Source organism: Carex rostrata, chromosome 27 (genome assembly GCF_964058835.1).
Source record: "Carex rostrata chromosome 27, lpCarRost1.2, whole genome shotgun sequence".
In the NCBI taxonomy this organism is placed as follows: Eukaryota; Viridiplantae; Streptophyta; class Magnoliopsida; order Poales; family Cyperaceae; genus Carex; species Carex rostrata.
This window is the reverse complement of record NC_135944.1, coordinates 7,197,657-7,214,904: the sequence shown is the minus strand read 5'-3', so window position 1 is coordinate 7,214,904 and position 17,248 is coordinate 7,197,657. Positions and strand designations below refer to the sequence as shown.

The window sequence follows — 17,248 nt, the reverse complement described above, 5'->3', positions numbered from 1 at the left end:
TCGTGCAAACGTTTTGATATTAGCCATACTATATATATATATATATATATATATATTAAGACCCTCCTATGATTGCTTCCATGCATGCATGATGCATGTGATCTCCAGATCATAACAACTGTGCTTCATTCACGTGAGAAGGAAAACAAAAAAAGGGAAGTTCATACATCACTTTATTATATATATATTTTTAAAATTAAGAGAATCTACAGACCTAATATTTATTTGGTTAACAGACCAAGAGATGTGAATATGTGATAATTATTTAATTTAAATTTTGACTTGCATGCATGTGAAATCTGTTACTGACAATGTTCTTTAGGAAACATTAATATATATGGTCCATGCCTTTGAATAATAATAAATTAACTATATGACTGATGAGCATTAATTAATAATTAGTTTGATGCTTGTCATGTTTCAAGCATTGCCTACTACCTTTTAACATCTAAGACATTAATAAAAAACATACTTGTTGGATTAATTAGTATTTTAAACTATAGAGTAATAATTAATCATGAACATATGAAACCATTTATTCTAAGAAGAAAATGCAAGGCAGGGGAGTAACATATATATATATATATAGAGAGAGAGAGAGATGGGCTATGGTGCATTGCAATGCATGAAGAGGTTTGTGCATTGGACCATAAATCTAAAATTCAAAATCCAAATGGCCGATCCAAACCATTCATCTTGTTCTCCATATTAATATGTGCTTGGAGACCAAATTTTACATTTTTCTGAATTTTTTTACTATTTATTAAGTATTTTACAAAATTGTTGATCCAACGGTGGCTGCTGATTTTACTGTTTTGTTAAGTCACCATTGGATCAACAATTTTGTAAAATACTTAATAAATAGTAAAAAAATTCAGACAAATGTAAAATTTGGTCTCCAAGCACATATTAATATGGAGAACAAGATGAACGGTTTGGATCGATCATTTCAATTTTGAATTTTAGATTTATGGTCCAATGCACAAACCCCTCCATGCATTGCAATGCATCATAGCCCATCTCTATATATATATATAGAGAGAGAGAGAGAGAGAGATGGGCTATGGTGCATTGCAATGCATAGGCCATGGTGTGCATTGGACCATAAATCACCGATTTAAAGTCCAAATGACCGATCCAAACCGTTCATCTTATTCTCCATATTAATATGTGCTTGGAGACCAAATTTTATATTTTTTGGAATTTTTTTATTATTTATTAAGCCACTTTGAAAATCGCTGATCCAACGGTGGCTTCTGATTTTACTGTTCCAAACAGTCACCGTTGGATCAGCGATTTTCAAAGTGGCTTAATAAATAGTAAAAAAATTCCAAAAAATATAAAATTTGGTCTCCAAGCACATATTAATATGGAGAACAAGATAAACGGTTTGGATCGGTCATTTGGACTTTGAATCGGTGATTTATGGTCCAATGCACACCATGGCCTATGCATTGCAATGCACCATAGCCCATCTCTCTCTCTCTATATATATAGAAAGAGAGAGAGAGAGAGAGAGATAGGCTAATGTGCTTTCGATAGCATATGGGCTGAAATACACATGGTCCAAATTTAAAATTTCAAAATCCAAAAAGTCAATCTGAACCGTTCATCTTGTTCTCCATATTAATATGTGCTTGGAGACCAAATTTTATATTTTTCTGAATTTTTTTACTATTTGTTTAGATTTATTGAAAATCTGAAAATCCGGATGAACAGTAAAAACAGTAAAAATTTCTGGACCACCGGATCAGCGATTTTCAAAGTGGCTTAATAAATCGTAAAAAAATTCCAAAAAATGTAAAATTTGGTCTCCAAGCACATATTAATATGGAGAATAAGATGAACGGTTTGGATCGGTTATTTGAACTTTGAATCGATGATTTATGGTCCAATGCACAAGGGTGCCTATGCATTGCAATGCACCATAGCCCATCTCTATATATATATATATACGCGCTCCCAATTAATTATTAGAAAAAGGAGGTAGCTAAATTACTTGTGCACCTATGCATTGCAATGCACCATAGCCCATCTCTATATATATATATATATACGCGCTCCCAATTAATTATTAGAAAAAGGAGGTAGCTAAATTATTAGAGAAAAGATGGATGGGGCTAAATTATATGTATAGATGCAATAATGTGAGCATGAAAGTGTGAGCTTATTTTTGGATGTTCATGGAATGTGATTATAAGAATATGTCTGGCCTCCTTGCAAGCACTTGGAAAGGTGGCACTTTGTTACTATGACACGATCAACATGCTTGGAAACATGTTGCACCTCATAGAGCTAGCTTGGATCCACTTATTTTTATTTGTCTAATTATATTATATTATATCACAATTATAGAAGGTGACGCTAGCTTAACGAGTTGGCCCAAGTTTAATTTTGTAATAGCATGGATCAGAAAAGCCCAAATTGGCCCAAGTTTTTTCAAATTAATCAAAAGGAGAGAAACAATAGTTGGGCTTTCTTAAAGCCCATATATAAGTTCTTTGACATCACCTCATACGTTGCTGCGTCGTGCAGCCATACCTCATCTTTAATTTTAAATATTCATTTTAATAGGCCTAGGTAGCTGTCAGTGACTGTTGTGGGTCCCACCCCTGGTCTATTTATTAAATAACTCAGTTGTGGGGATTTTTTTTGGTTAATTTCCATCATGCTCATGCTCATTCGGCTTAATTTGGTTAAATATGGGTTATTATACTAAACAACAAACAAGGCTAAAAAAAGTCTTATATAACTTCCATTTGATTAAACATTCTATGAACAATGTATGTATCCACAAAATAATAAACAAAACAAAACAAAACAAAAAAAACTAACAGAAACAAGGAATCAAAAGTCCCAAAAAAGAAGAAGAAAATGAGCAAGCCAAAGGCCTCAGTTACAACATTTTAAACAGCATAGTTTTTAAAATTTGATCATTCTCTTGCTATCAAATGAACAATTAGGTGCATTTAAAACCGTGGCAAACCGATAGAATTATGATCAGAATGAGAGCGATGATGATGCCGAGCACAATCAATTTTATTTTCATATTTTGCATCCACATTTTCCTTCTCACTTGTGTGCCTGTCTGCCTAAACTCACTTGCCTGGATACATAAATCCACAAACAAATAAAGAAATATTTTTTAAAAATAAAATTTTGGTTTTGAATCCACAAACTGTGATCCAATTATAAGAAAAAATCGATTTACCTGACTACGGAGATTGTCGCTTTTGTCTACTAGAACCTCCAACTGTTGCCCCCGATTTAAAGCCTGAAATTTCATTACCAGAATTTAATATATATATATATATATATATATTCATGTACCGCTTCAATCAATTGCAGTTGTTAGCTGCTGGCTGGAGAATGATTACTTTTCATTCAAATAAGATAGTTACCTTGTCAATGTTTTGGAGCATGATGCCTTTTACCTCTTCGACTTGCTGCTGCACGCGGGCCAGATTGCTCACTTCCTCTTTGTGCTCCATGCAATACTTCATCTCCTCCTTTATTTTACTCCTGCATCAACATATCCAAATCATGATATAAATATATATATATATATATATATATGCTCATAATCCTTGAGAAACACACACACACACATATATATATATAAATAGGATATATATTTTCTTTACCCAAATTCCTTAAGGCCATAAGCTTGTGCAGTTGCGGCTTTCCCGCCTCTGTATTTCTTCAGAAAAACCTCTTTGATTCTATCCAAACAAGCAACCGGGATTTGTCTACCAGCAGACTCGGTTGCCACCACACAATACACTAATTAATAATCCAAAAACAAAGATTATATTTCTCTTCACAAGTAATTAATATTTTAATGAAGGTAAAAACAGAAATAAGTAAATTAATTAGCACCGTAGCCATCGTGCACGAGATAATTGAAGGTATAGGCTTCGGTGGTGTAGGTGAATTTGTTGTTGCTAGCAGGAAGTTTATGGAGACACTGAGCGGCGATCTCTTTGAAATTGCCGGAGAATTCGGTGTACTCGGCCAGAATCAAGGTGCCTCGTGCCACAAATCCATATATCAACGCCTGATCACTCGGTAACGCCATTCCTATATGATTTTTTTTTAATCTTGAGAGAGAGAGAGAGAGAGAGAGAGAGAAAGGAGATTAATTGGAGATGATGATATCTTTTGGTCTAGGAGGGAGAGGAGGACATGAGAAAGAGTAAGAAATGGTGGCTTTGACTAAATTGGAGAAATAAATAGTTTAATTACCAATTTACCATTACTTAATTCATTTTTGTATATGCAATTAGTTTTGAGTGTCAAGTTGGAGAAATTAAATGGTAAATAAAATTATGTCTTGATCCCTGTATTTGTACAAAATTTCGAAGGCAGCTCATATTTGAAAATTCAAACCGTGTTTTTCAGTTGATAGTTTCTTCCTAGTAGTTACTGAGTCATAACAGCAAACCAAGAATTTTATATATCTCACAAAATAAAAACTTCATAGGGATATATGTGAATTTTACTTTTACATTTTTACTATTAAAGACTTAATGTTTATTCTCAACTCAACTGTGAGTTGTGAAAAGGAAATTAATTAATTAATGGACAGTTTGACCGTTCTCTTCCAGAAACAAAAACTGACATTTACATAGGATTGTCTGTGGCAATCCTACGCATGCCAGAGGTAATAATGACCACAGAAGATCCCAACTCAACTGAAAGCTCTTCTGGAAACAAAAGAAACCAAGTCATAAATTAAATTCAAGGCAGCTTAATTAGACCCGCCAAGGCATTCTTTTGTCAAAGCAGCCCCAATTCATGACTCCAATTTAGTATCAAATTATATCTCGGCTGTTTCATACTATCAAATAAAAGTGCAACATATACCAGTAAATAGTTTCTGGCATTGAAATATCAGAAAAAAGACCCGGGCTTCTAGAAAATTACTTCAAATTAACACCAACTTATTCATTATTAATTGTACATAAAAAAAAATAACAGTATTGTACAAATACTATCTTTTCCTCAATTCAAATTAACTCCAGTTGCACCAACAAAAATTTCTCAATACCCAAAATTTAATAAAATTAAAAATGATGCCATCAAGGCCATCACCACCACCCCAAAATCCCTATCTGATTTGTGGGCCCACGAAGTACTCCCAGGACTACCTGTAGTACCATTGGTAGTTGTTGTTTCTTTCTCTAAGGAACAAGTGTAGTTACATAGACTCGGTCTAACAACCCGGTAAACACCTTTTGATGTAAGTAAGAATATATCCTTGCTATTATCTTCTCCAAAGGAGTAGATGTAACCCAGTGATGGAAGTGCACTTCCTGCAACTGAATCACATGCAATCGGGCTGTTTTTTGAGCAAGCGAAAGGAATTGACTTGGATGTGTAGTTGCCACTATTCTCTGGTGTCTCTGTAGCGGCCCACATTGAAAGTGCGTAGAGATCTCCATACAAATACCTAAACAAATATAATAAATTCATGACATCTGTAAAAGAGAGTGGCTGTGGTACTATGCATAGCGCATAATGATCCATACTATGGATCAATATCTCCATTTTCAAAGTCCAAACAATTAATATGAACCGTTCAATATGATCTCCATAAAAAAATGTACTTGTAGATCAAATTTTACATTTTTGTAAAATTTGTGTACTATTTTTTTAGATATGTAGAAAATCACATGATATAGATATTCTAGCCCATTCAAAAGTAGTGATTTTCTACCTATCTAAAAAAATAGTTCAAAATTTCTAAAGAATGTAAAACTTAGTATGCAAGTACATTTTTCATGTGGAGATCATTTTGAACGGTTGAGATCAACTATTTGAACTTTGGAAACGAATATATTGATCTGTGCTATGCATAGTACCATAGCCACACTCATTCATGATATACTGCAAAATATATATTCAACAAATAACAGGGAAATTTATGTTATGTACCTTCCAGTCATGCATGGATCGGTGGTCGACCGGTACACATAACCACCAGTGATAGAAGCGGACCCCACGTTGGTGTTCACTGACGAGTGATTATATCCCATAATAGGAAATAGTGCATTGATCGAACTTAGAGAGGTGTTGCCGCCAGGTGTCCAATCCGGATGGTACAGTAACGGGCCTTCATAGACCCGCCACCCGTAATTGCCTCCTTTAGTTATCAGATCCACCTCTTCATAGAGATCCTATGTATATATATAACAGAATCAATAACTAAAAATAGCTGAGGCAATTAATTAACCTTTGTAATTATAAGGAGTGTAATAAAAATTACTTGGCCGACATCAGCACAGTAAAAATAAGAAGGCCGAGCAGAATCAAAGCTACACCTCCATGGGTTTCTCAACCCTAAGGCCCATATTTCGGGTCGCAACCCGCTATCCTCAGCTGACGGGTTGTCCTTTGGGATACTATAGTTACCCCACAAACTCTTATTTACTATTTCACTTTCACCTGTTAAATCCACAATTAATCAGCACAATCAGTAAAAAAACAGCTTTTTGAAAATCAAAATCACTCTTTCATCCCTTCATTTGCAAGTAATTAACAAAATTTTAAATGAAAATGCTTACTGGGAAATGTATTAACATCGAGACGCATAATTTTCCCAAGCAAAGATTTTTTATTCTGCGCAAAATTAAACGGGTCGCCTTTATTACCACCATCACCCATCATAAAATATAAATATCCATCAGATGGGCCAAAAAGAATTTGGCCGGCATGGTGAGCCGTGTAAGGCAAACCCATGGTAAAAATTCTTCTTACTTCAACTGGGTTTGCAATTTTTGCCTACATAAAAATCAAACAAATTCGTAAAATTCAAAGATTATTAGCAAAAAATTTCTTTTCTAGCCTACTCCAACTTGTTTGGGACTAAAGGCTTGGTTGTTGTTGTATTAGCAAAATTAAACAAATTTGAAGAATCAGTACATACTGTGGAAGGTGTAGATGAAGAGCTATTAGCAGTATACTCAGCAACTACACTCTGATACTGGCATGGCTGGGCCCCATTATCAGCACCAAGTTTAGACGGGTCACAACCCACGTCAGAATTACAAGAGCACCGACCCGAACAACTAGCAGACTGCACCTTGTCACAATTATATGACACAAAAAACCGCCCGTTATTTTTGAAATCCGGGTGGAATGTCATGCCCATTAACCCGAATTCACTATCAAAATGCACCTCATCTGTTATGTCAAGGAATGGGTTTGCTTGGTCTATTTCTAATGTACCACCTGAACCTTGCTCTGGTACAGTTGCTAACCAGACCTTACCGGGTTGGCTTGAAAAAAAGACCCGGTTTGACCCGTCTGGGTGCGCAGCCATGTTTAGGTATGACCCGTTACCGATTCGTTCCAGACAGAGGCCCTTTGGTGAGGCTGTGTTTTGTGAAGTGGTGTTAAAGGAAGCAGATTTGCCATCGAAGCAAACGGATTCATCACCCGCCAACCCACCAAAGGCCGTGCAGAAGTCTTTCTCTGATTGCCACGTGTCGGTTAGCTTCGACGAGTTGACCAGAATCTGGGCCCCACTTCCCTGTCAAATAAAAGAGAATAGTTAATGACCAGAACCTGTTGTCTGGATCTGACATGAGGCCGAATCAGACCTCTACAAGCAGATTTATTAGGGGTGTTCAAACGGTCGGTTCGGTTAAAACCAAAATAAAATAGTCAAACAAAAATTTTATATAGTTTTCAAAAATCTAACCAAACCAACCGAATTAAATTTGTCAACCAAATAACAACCAAACCAAAAACCAAAGTAAATTTCGATTTGTTTGGTTGAATCAAAGAATTCAAGTAAGTATCAAGTAAATTTCGATTTGTTTGGTTGAACCGAAATAAGAGGGATTAAACCGAACCAAATATAAAAAACGAAGTAATTCAAAAAATCAGCCAAACCAAACCATTTAATCCAAAATTTGATGGTTCGGTTGAAAACCAAATAAACCGGATCCAATAAAAAACCCCTACCTTTGACTGGGGAGAAAATGGAGAGTTAGAAATGGAGACATCCTTGCAAGCATTCCACACTCGCGCACAATAGTCTTGTGTGGAGTCTTTTGACTGTGCCGAGTTGCTGGAAGTGGAGTTACACAGCACTGGGACTTGCACTTGCAGCAGGTTCCCTCCTGTGTTGAATAACCCGGCCGAGTACGGGTCACATTTCTGCACATGCAATTGTACTTTCTTATAAAATTTAAAAACTTAAAAGAACCTATTGGGTCCAAACTGGTAGCAACTGGTACAGTACCGTACCACATCCATGAATTTTTTTTTTTTTATAAAAAAAGGCAATAAATGCCTGTTTTATTAGAAACTAGTCTATTACAGGCCCTAAAAACAAAAATAACCATCAGCATAGTAAGATATCGAAACTAAAACTATGTACCAGTGCCTAACGGTATCATATCGGATCTTGGTACCAGTTTCACCTCAGTCCCATTTTACGTATGAAATTGGCAAGTGTAATTGTTGGCTTATGTAAATTGACCATGTAATAAGAGGGAAAGTATAAATTGAAAGAGAAACCCACAGCACAAATGACGGATTTAACCACGGCCGAGCAAGTTGAATCTGAAATGTTCATGGATTTAAATTTGTTCTCAATCGCTGAGTCGTCAGTGGAATTGCAGCAACTGGTACCATTGTATGAGCAGAATTTCAATGGAGACTTCAGAGTAATAGGTGCCACTGGAGAAGAACAAAATTAGTTTGTGCTCCTTTTGTATAATAACATTATTGCTTAATTATATATATATATATAGAGTTAGGCTGGGGTGCTATGGATAGCATAGTGGCCTCTATGCTACGGCTCAATATTCGAGTTTTCAAAATCCAAACGGTCGATCCGAACCGTTCATCTTATTCTCCATATTAATATCTGCTTGGAGACCAAATTTTACATTTTTCTGAATTTTTTTACTATTTATTAAGTATTTTACAAAATTGTTGATCCAACGGTGGCTGCACAAAACAGTAAAACCGTTGGATTAGCGATTTTCAAAGTGGCTTAATAAATAGTAAAAAAATTCAGAAAATTATAAAATTTGGTCTCCAAGCAGATATTAATATGGAGAATAAGATGAACGGTTCGGATCGACCGTTTGGATTTTGAAAACTCAAATATTGAGCCGTAGCATAGAGGCCACTATGCTATCCATAGCACCCAGCCTAACTCATATATATATATATATATATATATATATATAGGACGTGGCTACGGTGCTATGGGTAGCTAAGAGGCCTCCGTGCTACGGCTCGGATTTCGAGTTTTCAAAATCCTAACGGTCGATCCGAACCGTTCATCTTGTTCTCCATATTAATATGTGCTTGGAGACCAAATTTTACATTTTTATGAATTTTTTTACTATTTATTAAGCCACTTTGAAAACCCCTGATCCAACGGTGGCTTAACCCAACAGTAAAACCAGAAACTACCGTTGGATCAGTGGTTTTCAAAGTGGCTTAATAAATAGTAAAAAAATTCATAAAAATGTAAAATTTAGTCTCCAAGCACATATTAATATGGAGAACAAGATGAACGGTTCGGATCGACCGTTAGGATTTTTAAAACTCGAAATCCGAGCCGTAGCACGGAGGCCTCTTAGCTACCCGTAGCATATTAGCCAAAACCTATATATATATATATATATATATATATATATTTTTGGACATTAAAAAATAGTTTTCTCAACAGATCTTCTCCCAATTACACTAATTGTAAAATAGAATTACAAATTTAGACCCTGAACATATTTACTGGTACCACTCAAGGAATGAAATAAATATTAAAGAATAAATAAAGCAAGAGAAAGAGAAAGAGAGAGCTAACTTGAGTCTGTGCAGAGAGGAAGAGAATAGAAGCATGGTAGAAACAAAAAGAGAAGAAAAAGGAGAATAGAAACCATTGTTGCTCTTTCTCTCAGTCTCATGTGGGGAGCAGCGAGAGAAGCATGAGAGAGAGAGAGAGAGAGAGTGTGAACTTAAAATGCAAATTTTGTTTTATTCAAAATCTTTTGGTCTGATTGAAAAAGAAAAAAGAAAAAGAAGGGATATATTTCTTTAAACCCCTCAAAAACCTTGAAATTATACCTTCGTACTCTAAATTTAATAATTTCAATTTATCCCTCTAAACATCAAAAACTCACATGTTTACCCTAACTTATTGTCTTTTCTATTATAACTCATTTTAAATTGAATAAAGTTCTAATTTTACCTTTTATTAAAAATAGTTGATTTGTGAGGGTAAATAGTTAAATTTTTTTTATCTTGCGATGTGAATACAAACGTATGCTGAAATATCATTGTGGATGAAACACAAGTAGAAAAATGAATTATATGCTCCCAAAATTAAACTAATTAGAAGACCGAACATTTTTTATACACTAACTACAGTTTTAATAAAAGATAAAATGGAAAGATTACAAATTTGAAATGAGAGAGAGAAGATAATTGTTTTTGAAGTTTAGAGGGGTATATATGATACTTGATGGAAATTTCAAGATTGATGAGGGTCATAAATGAAATTCTCCCAAAAAAGAAAGATAAAAGGTGGGGTTAGAGTTGACTAATCACTAATGAATGAGTCTGAGAAGCCCAAATAAAGAAATAGTATGATGAGACTGCGGTCCCTCTGAGACAAATCATTAAATTGACAAAATACTAAATGCACATATATATGACATATGTGATGTGATATACATAAATATGGAATTAATTTGTGAGTTCCAAAAGAGAAAAAATAATAATGTAAATAATACAAAACAATATAATATGAAGTATGGGTGCTTTGTGCTTCATGTTCTTTTGTGCGATTTTCAATATTTAAACAGCCGATTCAAATAGGTTAACTAGATTTTTATATTAAAATACATTTGATAAGCAAATTATATATTTTTTCAAAAAATTTACTATTCTTTTTAGAGTTTTTAGAATTTTTTTTTTTTTTATGGTTTAGAAGTTTTAAAAAACAGTGATTGTCAAACTTTTTAAAAAAATATTAAACAATTTCCAAGATATAGTAAAATTTTAATATGAAGATCATATTAAATAATTTGAATGGACTATTTGAATTTTAAATTGAATATTAGAGCATAAAGCAGAAAGTGGCCATCTCATATAATATAATTATATATAAAATAATATAATAGAGGTTGCAAGTGGCCAAGGGTAGAGGGAAAGGAAAAAGGATAAGATGATAAATGAGTCTGATTTATTATTATTGGTTGTGGTTGGTGTACATTGGGAGGTTTACAGCTACACTTACTTTCTTTTGCAAAAAACTACATCTACATCTACATTTAATCTAATTATAGGTTAGGTTATATTAGGGTAGGCTGGTCACCCATCATTTATTCATTTTATTCATTTTGATTCTTGGTTTGTCAAAGAAATTGAGATTTATCTTTTGTTTTTATTCATGATTCTCAATTCAATTGACTTTTTACTACTAATTTATATTTTATTGTTTTCCGAATCAATATATTTTTCCTTCCCTGGTAATTGACTTTGCTCTAATCAATTAAATTTATAGACAAAAATAATAAAGAGCCTTTGTCATTTTGACTTTGCACTTGTTGTGTATGAAATTTGAAAGTTGAGGCTAAAAGTATTGATTGCAATAATGAGTGGAACGTTTTATGTGTGTGTTTTTCTTCGTTGGGTAAAGACGTAAAGTGACAGCAATGGGAGCTAATTAATTAATCATTGTGGAAGAGCCCACTTTGAGTTTGACTTGATGTCATTTCAATTTTCAGCTGTCAAATTTGAAACCTCTCAAGTGAACAACAAAGTTATCCTCACAAAATTAATAATTTTATTTAAGGAAAATATGTCAAGACGAGACGACAAGCAGTGTAAAACCAAAAAAGCAAGTCAAACTCAATCAGAGACGAAGCGGGTTTATTTTGACCCGATCAAATGCGTGATTGGAAGTGAGAAAGATTTAATTAAGACGAGATTAAATTCGCTGACAATGGGTCCGCGAATTAAAAAATCCCATGATCGGTGGGACCTTAATCAAAGCAATCGCGTCGTCAGGATTGGTTCGATTTTTGTGTTGATCGATAGAATGGTAGCATTGCTGCTGATGATTTTCTTTGATTAATTTATTTAACCTATTATAAGTGGACGGCAAAGATTAAAGAATAGCTGAGTGTTGGCTTCAATCTAAAGCAAAGCAAAGGGTACGTACAAAGGGTATACTTGTCAATTAAAATTTTAAATAAGTAAATGGAGATAGATGAAACAATATCAAGCTTTGATGGGATATTGGATATTATATATGTTGTTTTTATGGGGATATTGACTATTTTAAAAGTTGACATGGACACACTGTAAATTTTCTCTACTTTTAAATTTGATGAATTTCAAAACTATTCGATCTACTTTAAAATTTGTGTTCTCTACTTTAATATTTCTGTGTGCTTGCATTAATTTTCGCGTCTACAGAACTTAAAGTAGATCAGATATTTTTGAAATCCATTAGATCCAAAATAAATATGATGCCCATTCAACTTACTCTTACTCTTTTCTCAAAAAACAAATTAGGAAAATTTGTCTCAAATGAGACCGAGATTTTTATTTTTACCCAAAAAATAAATAATTTTATTATAAATAACCACGTTTTTTGAAAAATTTTATTTCTACCCAAAACACTGTTGGGTTTCGGGGTAACGAAAACCCGTTTAGACTTAAGCTGCGGAAAGAATACAAAAGTGTTATTTTTTATCCATTTTTTTTTTCTGAAGTAGTCGCTTCATTTTCTTAAAATAGAAAGAGTGCTGAGATTTTTTTTGAAACAGTAGCTGATTTTTTTTTTATGAAACAAAAAGAGTAGATTTTTTTTTCAAAATTATCTATGTTCGAAAATTGTGGCCACTCTTTTTCTATTTTCGTATTTAATTTAATAATAATTTCTATTAAAAAAATATTATCCAACATTATGCCAAGTTGAATGAACTTTTTCCTCCCCATTTTTAACGAATTTTCTTGTGCAATTGAACTAACTACTAAGTGTGGTTTCATAAATAGATGGAGTCATTTTTTCAAAACTGAACATTAGGACCTGATTTATGAATATTTGAGTAAAACACCCATTTTAACTTTCTAATTTATAAATATTTTCTTCAAAACTTTTGTATTAGGATCCGATTTATGAATGTTCAAAGAAAAATCCGATTTTAACTTTCTACTTTTTAAATATTTTCTTGAAACTTTAGCATTAGAATCCGATTCATGAATGTTCGAAGAAATATCTAAATCTTCTAATTTTTAAATATTTTCTTGGAAACTAGCATTAGGATCTGATTTATGAATGTTTGAAAAAAAATCCGATTTAATTTTTAACTTTTAAATATTTTTTGAAAACTTTAGTATTACAATCCGATTTATGAATGTTCAAAGAAAAATCTGATTATAACTTTCTAATTTTTAAATATTTTCTTGAATACTTTAGCATTAGGATCCGATTTATGAATGTTCGAAGAAAATCCGATTTAACTTTCTAACTTTTAAATATTTTTTGAAAACTTTAGTATTACGATCCGATTTATGAATGTTCAAAGAAAAATCTAATTATAACTTTCTAATTTTTAAATATTTTCTTGAATACTTCAGCATTAGGATCAGATTTATGAATGTTCGAAGAAAATCCGATTTAACTTTCTAACTTTTAAATATTTTTTGAAAACTTTAGTATTACGATCCGATTTATGAATGTTCAAAGAAAAATCTGATTATAACTTTCTAATTTTTAAATATTTTCTTGGATACTTTAGCATTAGGATCCGATTTATGAATGTTCGAAGAAAAATCCGATTTAACTTTCTAACTTTTAAATATTTTTTTTGAAAACTTTAGTATTACAATCCGATTTATGAATGTTCAAAGAAAAATCTGATTATAACTTTCTAATTTTTAAATATTTTCTTGAATACTTTAGCATTAGGATCCAATTTATGAATGTTCGAAGAAAATCCGATTTAACTTTCTAACTTTTAAATATTTTTTGAAAACTTTAGTATTACGATCCGATTTATGAATGTTCAAAGAAAAATCTAATTATAACCTTCTAATTTTTAAATATTTTCTTGAATACTTTAGCATTAGGATCCAATTTATGAATGTTCGAAGAAAATCCGATTTAACTTTCTAACTTTTAAATATTTTTTGAAAACTTGAGTATTACGATCCAATTTATGAATGTTCAAAGAAAAATCTGATTATAACTTTCTAATTTTTAAATATTTTCTTGGATACTTTAGCATTAGGAACCAATTTATGAATGTTCGAAGAAAAATCCGATTTAACTTTCTAACTTTTAAATATTTTTTTGAAAACTTTAGTATTACAATCCGATTTATGAATGTTCAAAGAAAAATCTGATTATAACTTTCTAATTTTTAAATATTTTCTTGGATACTTTAGCATTAGGATCCGATTTATGAATGTTCGAAGAAAAATCCAATTTAAATTTCTAACTTTTAAATATTGTTTTGAAAACTTTAGTATTACAATCCGATTTATGAATGTTTGAAGAAAAATATGATTATAACTTTCTAATTTTTAAATATTTTTTTGAATACTTTAGCATTAGGATCTGATTTGTGAATGTTTGTAGAAAAATCCTATTTTAAATTTCTAATTTTTAAATATTTTTTTGAAAACTTTAGCATTACGATCCGATTTATGAATGTTTGAAGAAAAAACCGATTTGAACCTTCTAATTTTTAAATATTATTTTTTGAAAACTTTAGCATTAGGGTCCAATTTATGAATGTTCGAATTAAGAAAAATCCGATTATTTTAATTTTTAAATATTTGTTTTGAAATTTTTTGCAATATAATCAGATTTATGCAATTTTAAGTCTCTATTTTTTTTTTCTTTGAAAACTTAGCAGTGATTATTAAGATTGTACTCCTTAAGATAAGCCTTCAAATTTTTTAACTATGTCATATCAATTATTGCCACATTAGCATTTTTTTCTAAATAAAATTAAGTACGGCAAATTAATGATTAGGAGATTATATAATAATTGGAATAAATTTGACCAAATCAATACTTTTAGGAAATAAAAAATAAGAAATAATAATGTTTACGATATCATTTTTCTCTCTTTTTTAAAGTAATATATTTTTTCAATAAAATATGTTACCAAAAGATATATAATCTTTAATATATATTATGGAAAAAAATTGTAAGCACAAATAATTATAACTTAATTTTTCAAGATATTACACAAGAAGACACTGAATCAATTCGGACTGGGACAGTCATATCTCAAAGAGAGAGCCGTCAGTACGTGTGAAAGTCAAAAAAGAAACTTGGAAGCAGTAGAAGAGAAGGAGACAATATCTTAGCATCGTTGTCATTGATAGGGATGGCAATGGGCCGAGCCCACAGGTATTTTACCAATCCCATACCCGGCCTGCCTGATAAAAATCTATACCTGCCCTGCCTGGCCCATTATAACGGGCCTAGAAATTGATACCCGGCCTGCCTGTGGGCATTTTCTTCAAACCTGCGCCTGCCTGCCGCAGCCCATGGGCTGCCTTACCCGGCCTGGCCCAACCATGCCTGGTCTCATTTAATAGCAGTTTAAACCAAATAGTATACACAACCTAAGTATATTTAACACCAAAATACCAAATACAGACAGTACAAAACAGCAACTTCACATCCAGCAAAGTTTAAATATAGAAGACATTGTTTTTCTTTCAACATCCAAATTTCCTTAACACCAAAGATAGCATACACACAAATTTCCTTAACACCAAATACAACAAAGTTTAAATATAGAAGACAATCAAAGTATACTTAACAGCAAATACAATCAGCTCGATCAACAAAGGCATCAAATGACCAGACAGCACAATCTGCAAACAGCAAACAATAAACACATCTTAAGCACAATCTATAAAGAGAAGCTAATGTATAATACAATCTACCAAAATAGAAGTATTTGACCAGTTGCCAAACAACAAAAACTGTATAAATTAGAAGAAAGGGTATGGCAGGAGCTGCCAAAGATTAATATATAAATATCACCAAGTAAAATACACTCTTTCTAATTAATATATAAATATCTTTTTTTTTTAAGAAGAATAATTGGCAGGAGCTGCCAAAGATATATCAAGTAAAAAAATAAGAACAAGTTACAACATCACCTCGTGCTATACTGTTTACCAGTAACAATACTAGTGAGACCATAACTATTTAAATAAACTACAAACAGCATTTTAAACCGCACCAGAGACTCATCCCTCACCCTGGTACCAGTTTTCGGTATCTACTGGTACCTAACTACAAACAACAGCATTGCTGCTGTGTTTTCCAAAAACGACACCTAAGTTGGATTATCAATAGAAAATAACTTATCGATAGTTACCTCAACATCATTAGTAATAGCCATGTAATCACTTTGATATTCACCTTGATCTAATTAATCACAATATGTCTTCAATGGATTACCCTCTCCCAAATCTGAAAAAACAACAATTAAGAGTTAAATGAAAATATAAGCATATTTAATCAAATATTACAGTACACACTAGCACATAAATTTATTAAGATTGAAATGGCACTTGTCATATAGTACACACTAGCACGTGTCTTTTTTTTTAATTTGTGGCAGCAGCTGCCAGAGTTGTTTTAAATCCTAAACCAAAAATTACATCCTCGCTAGATTAAATTTTCAAAGAAAACAAACAACTTGACAGAATAAGAGATGTACAAAATCTATAACAGAACCAAATCTCTCCTCAGAAAATAACAAAACCAAATCAAATACTGATATTCTTCATAATATATGTTCACTATTTTCTCTTTTGTGATTCTTTCAATCAATTTGTTGCAAATCTGCTACTTGATTTTACACAAAATTAAAATCTATACTTACTGTCAGTACCAAATCAGAGGTTGGAACCTTCTCCCACTTCGCCTCCGGACTAGCATCGAGCTTCACACAATAGCAGCAAGCAACGAATGATCCAAGGAAACCCTAACCTAATTTGAGCAAAATTGAAAAGGGAAAGAGAGGGGTCGTCATGCAAACAAATCACACAAAAATCGCATAAGAAAGCACAACACAGAGGAGAAAACTAACTTGATGGAAGAGCGAGGCAGATCAGTGCGAGGAAGAGTGAGGCAGATCGGCTGTGAGGGCGTGACCAGTGGCGGCGTGGCGGAGGATTGGAGGCGGAGGCATATCAGATTGGTGATGACCGATGGAGCGTAACTGGAGGCGAA

At 32.6% G+C, this 17,248-nt stretch overlaps 2 protein-coding genes and 1 long non-coding RNA gene across 3 annotated transcripts; all 3 read right to left on the bottom strand.

Moving 5' to 3' along the window:
* Positions 1–2,742: 2,742 nt before the first annotated feature.
* LOC144545376 (vesicle-associated membrane protein 721-like) lies at positions 2,743–4,198 on the bottom strand. Its single transcript, XM_078293975.1, has 5 exons — positions 3,880–4,198; positions 3,645–3,783; positions 3,402–3,522; positions 3,212–3,274; positions 2,743–3,106 (listed from the first exon to the last, which is right to left on the bottom strand). The coding sequence occupies exons 1-5, from the start codon at positions 4,076–4,078 to the stop codon at positions 2,960–2,962; spliced, it is 669 nt and encodes a 222-aa protein (XP_078150101.1). The 5' UTR covers positions 4,079–4,198; the 3' UTR covers positions 2,743–2,959.
* A 714-nt stretch (positions 4,199–4,912) lies between these two features.
* LOC144545375 (HIPL1 protein-like) lies at positions 4,913–9,991 on the bottom strand. Its single transcript, XM_078293974.1, has 8 exons — positions 9,833–9,991; positions 8,534–8,691; positions 7,972–8,166; positions 6,929–7,534; positions 6,567–6,783; positions 6,269–6,447; positions 5,938–6,179; positions 4,913–5,452 (listed from the first exon to the last, which is right to left on the bottom strand). The coding sequence occupies exons 1-8, from the start codon at positions 9,930–9,932 to the stop codon at positions 5,044–5,046; spliced, it is 2,106 nt and encodes a 701-aa protein (XP_078150100.1). The 5' UTR covers positions 9,933–9,991; the 3' UTR covers positions 4,913–5,043.
* Positions 9,992–16,385: 6,394 nt separating this feature from the next.
* On the bottom strand, positions 16,386–17,248 carry LOC144544752 (uncharacterized). The gene is made up of 3 exons (XR_013508334.1): positions 17,106–17,248; positions 16,899–17,005; positions 16,386–16,483 (listed from the first exon to the last, which is right to left on the bottom strand). It is a non-coding gene; the product is annotated as an uncharacterized LOC144544752 (long non-coding RNA).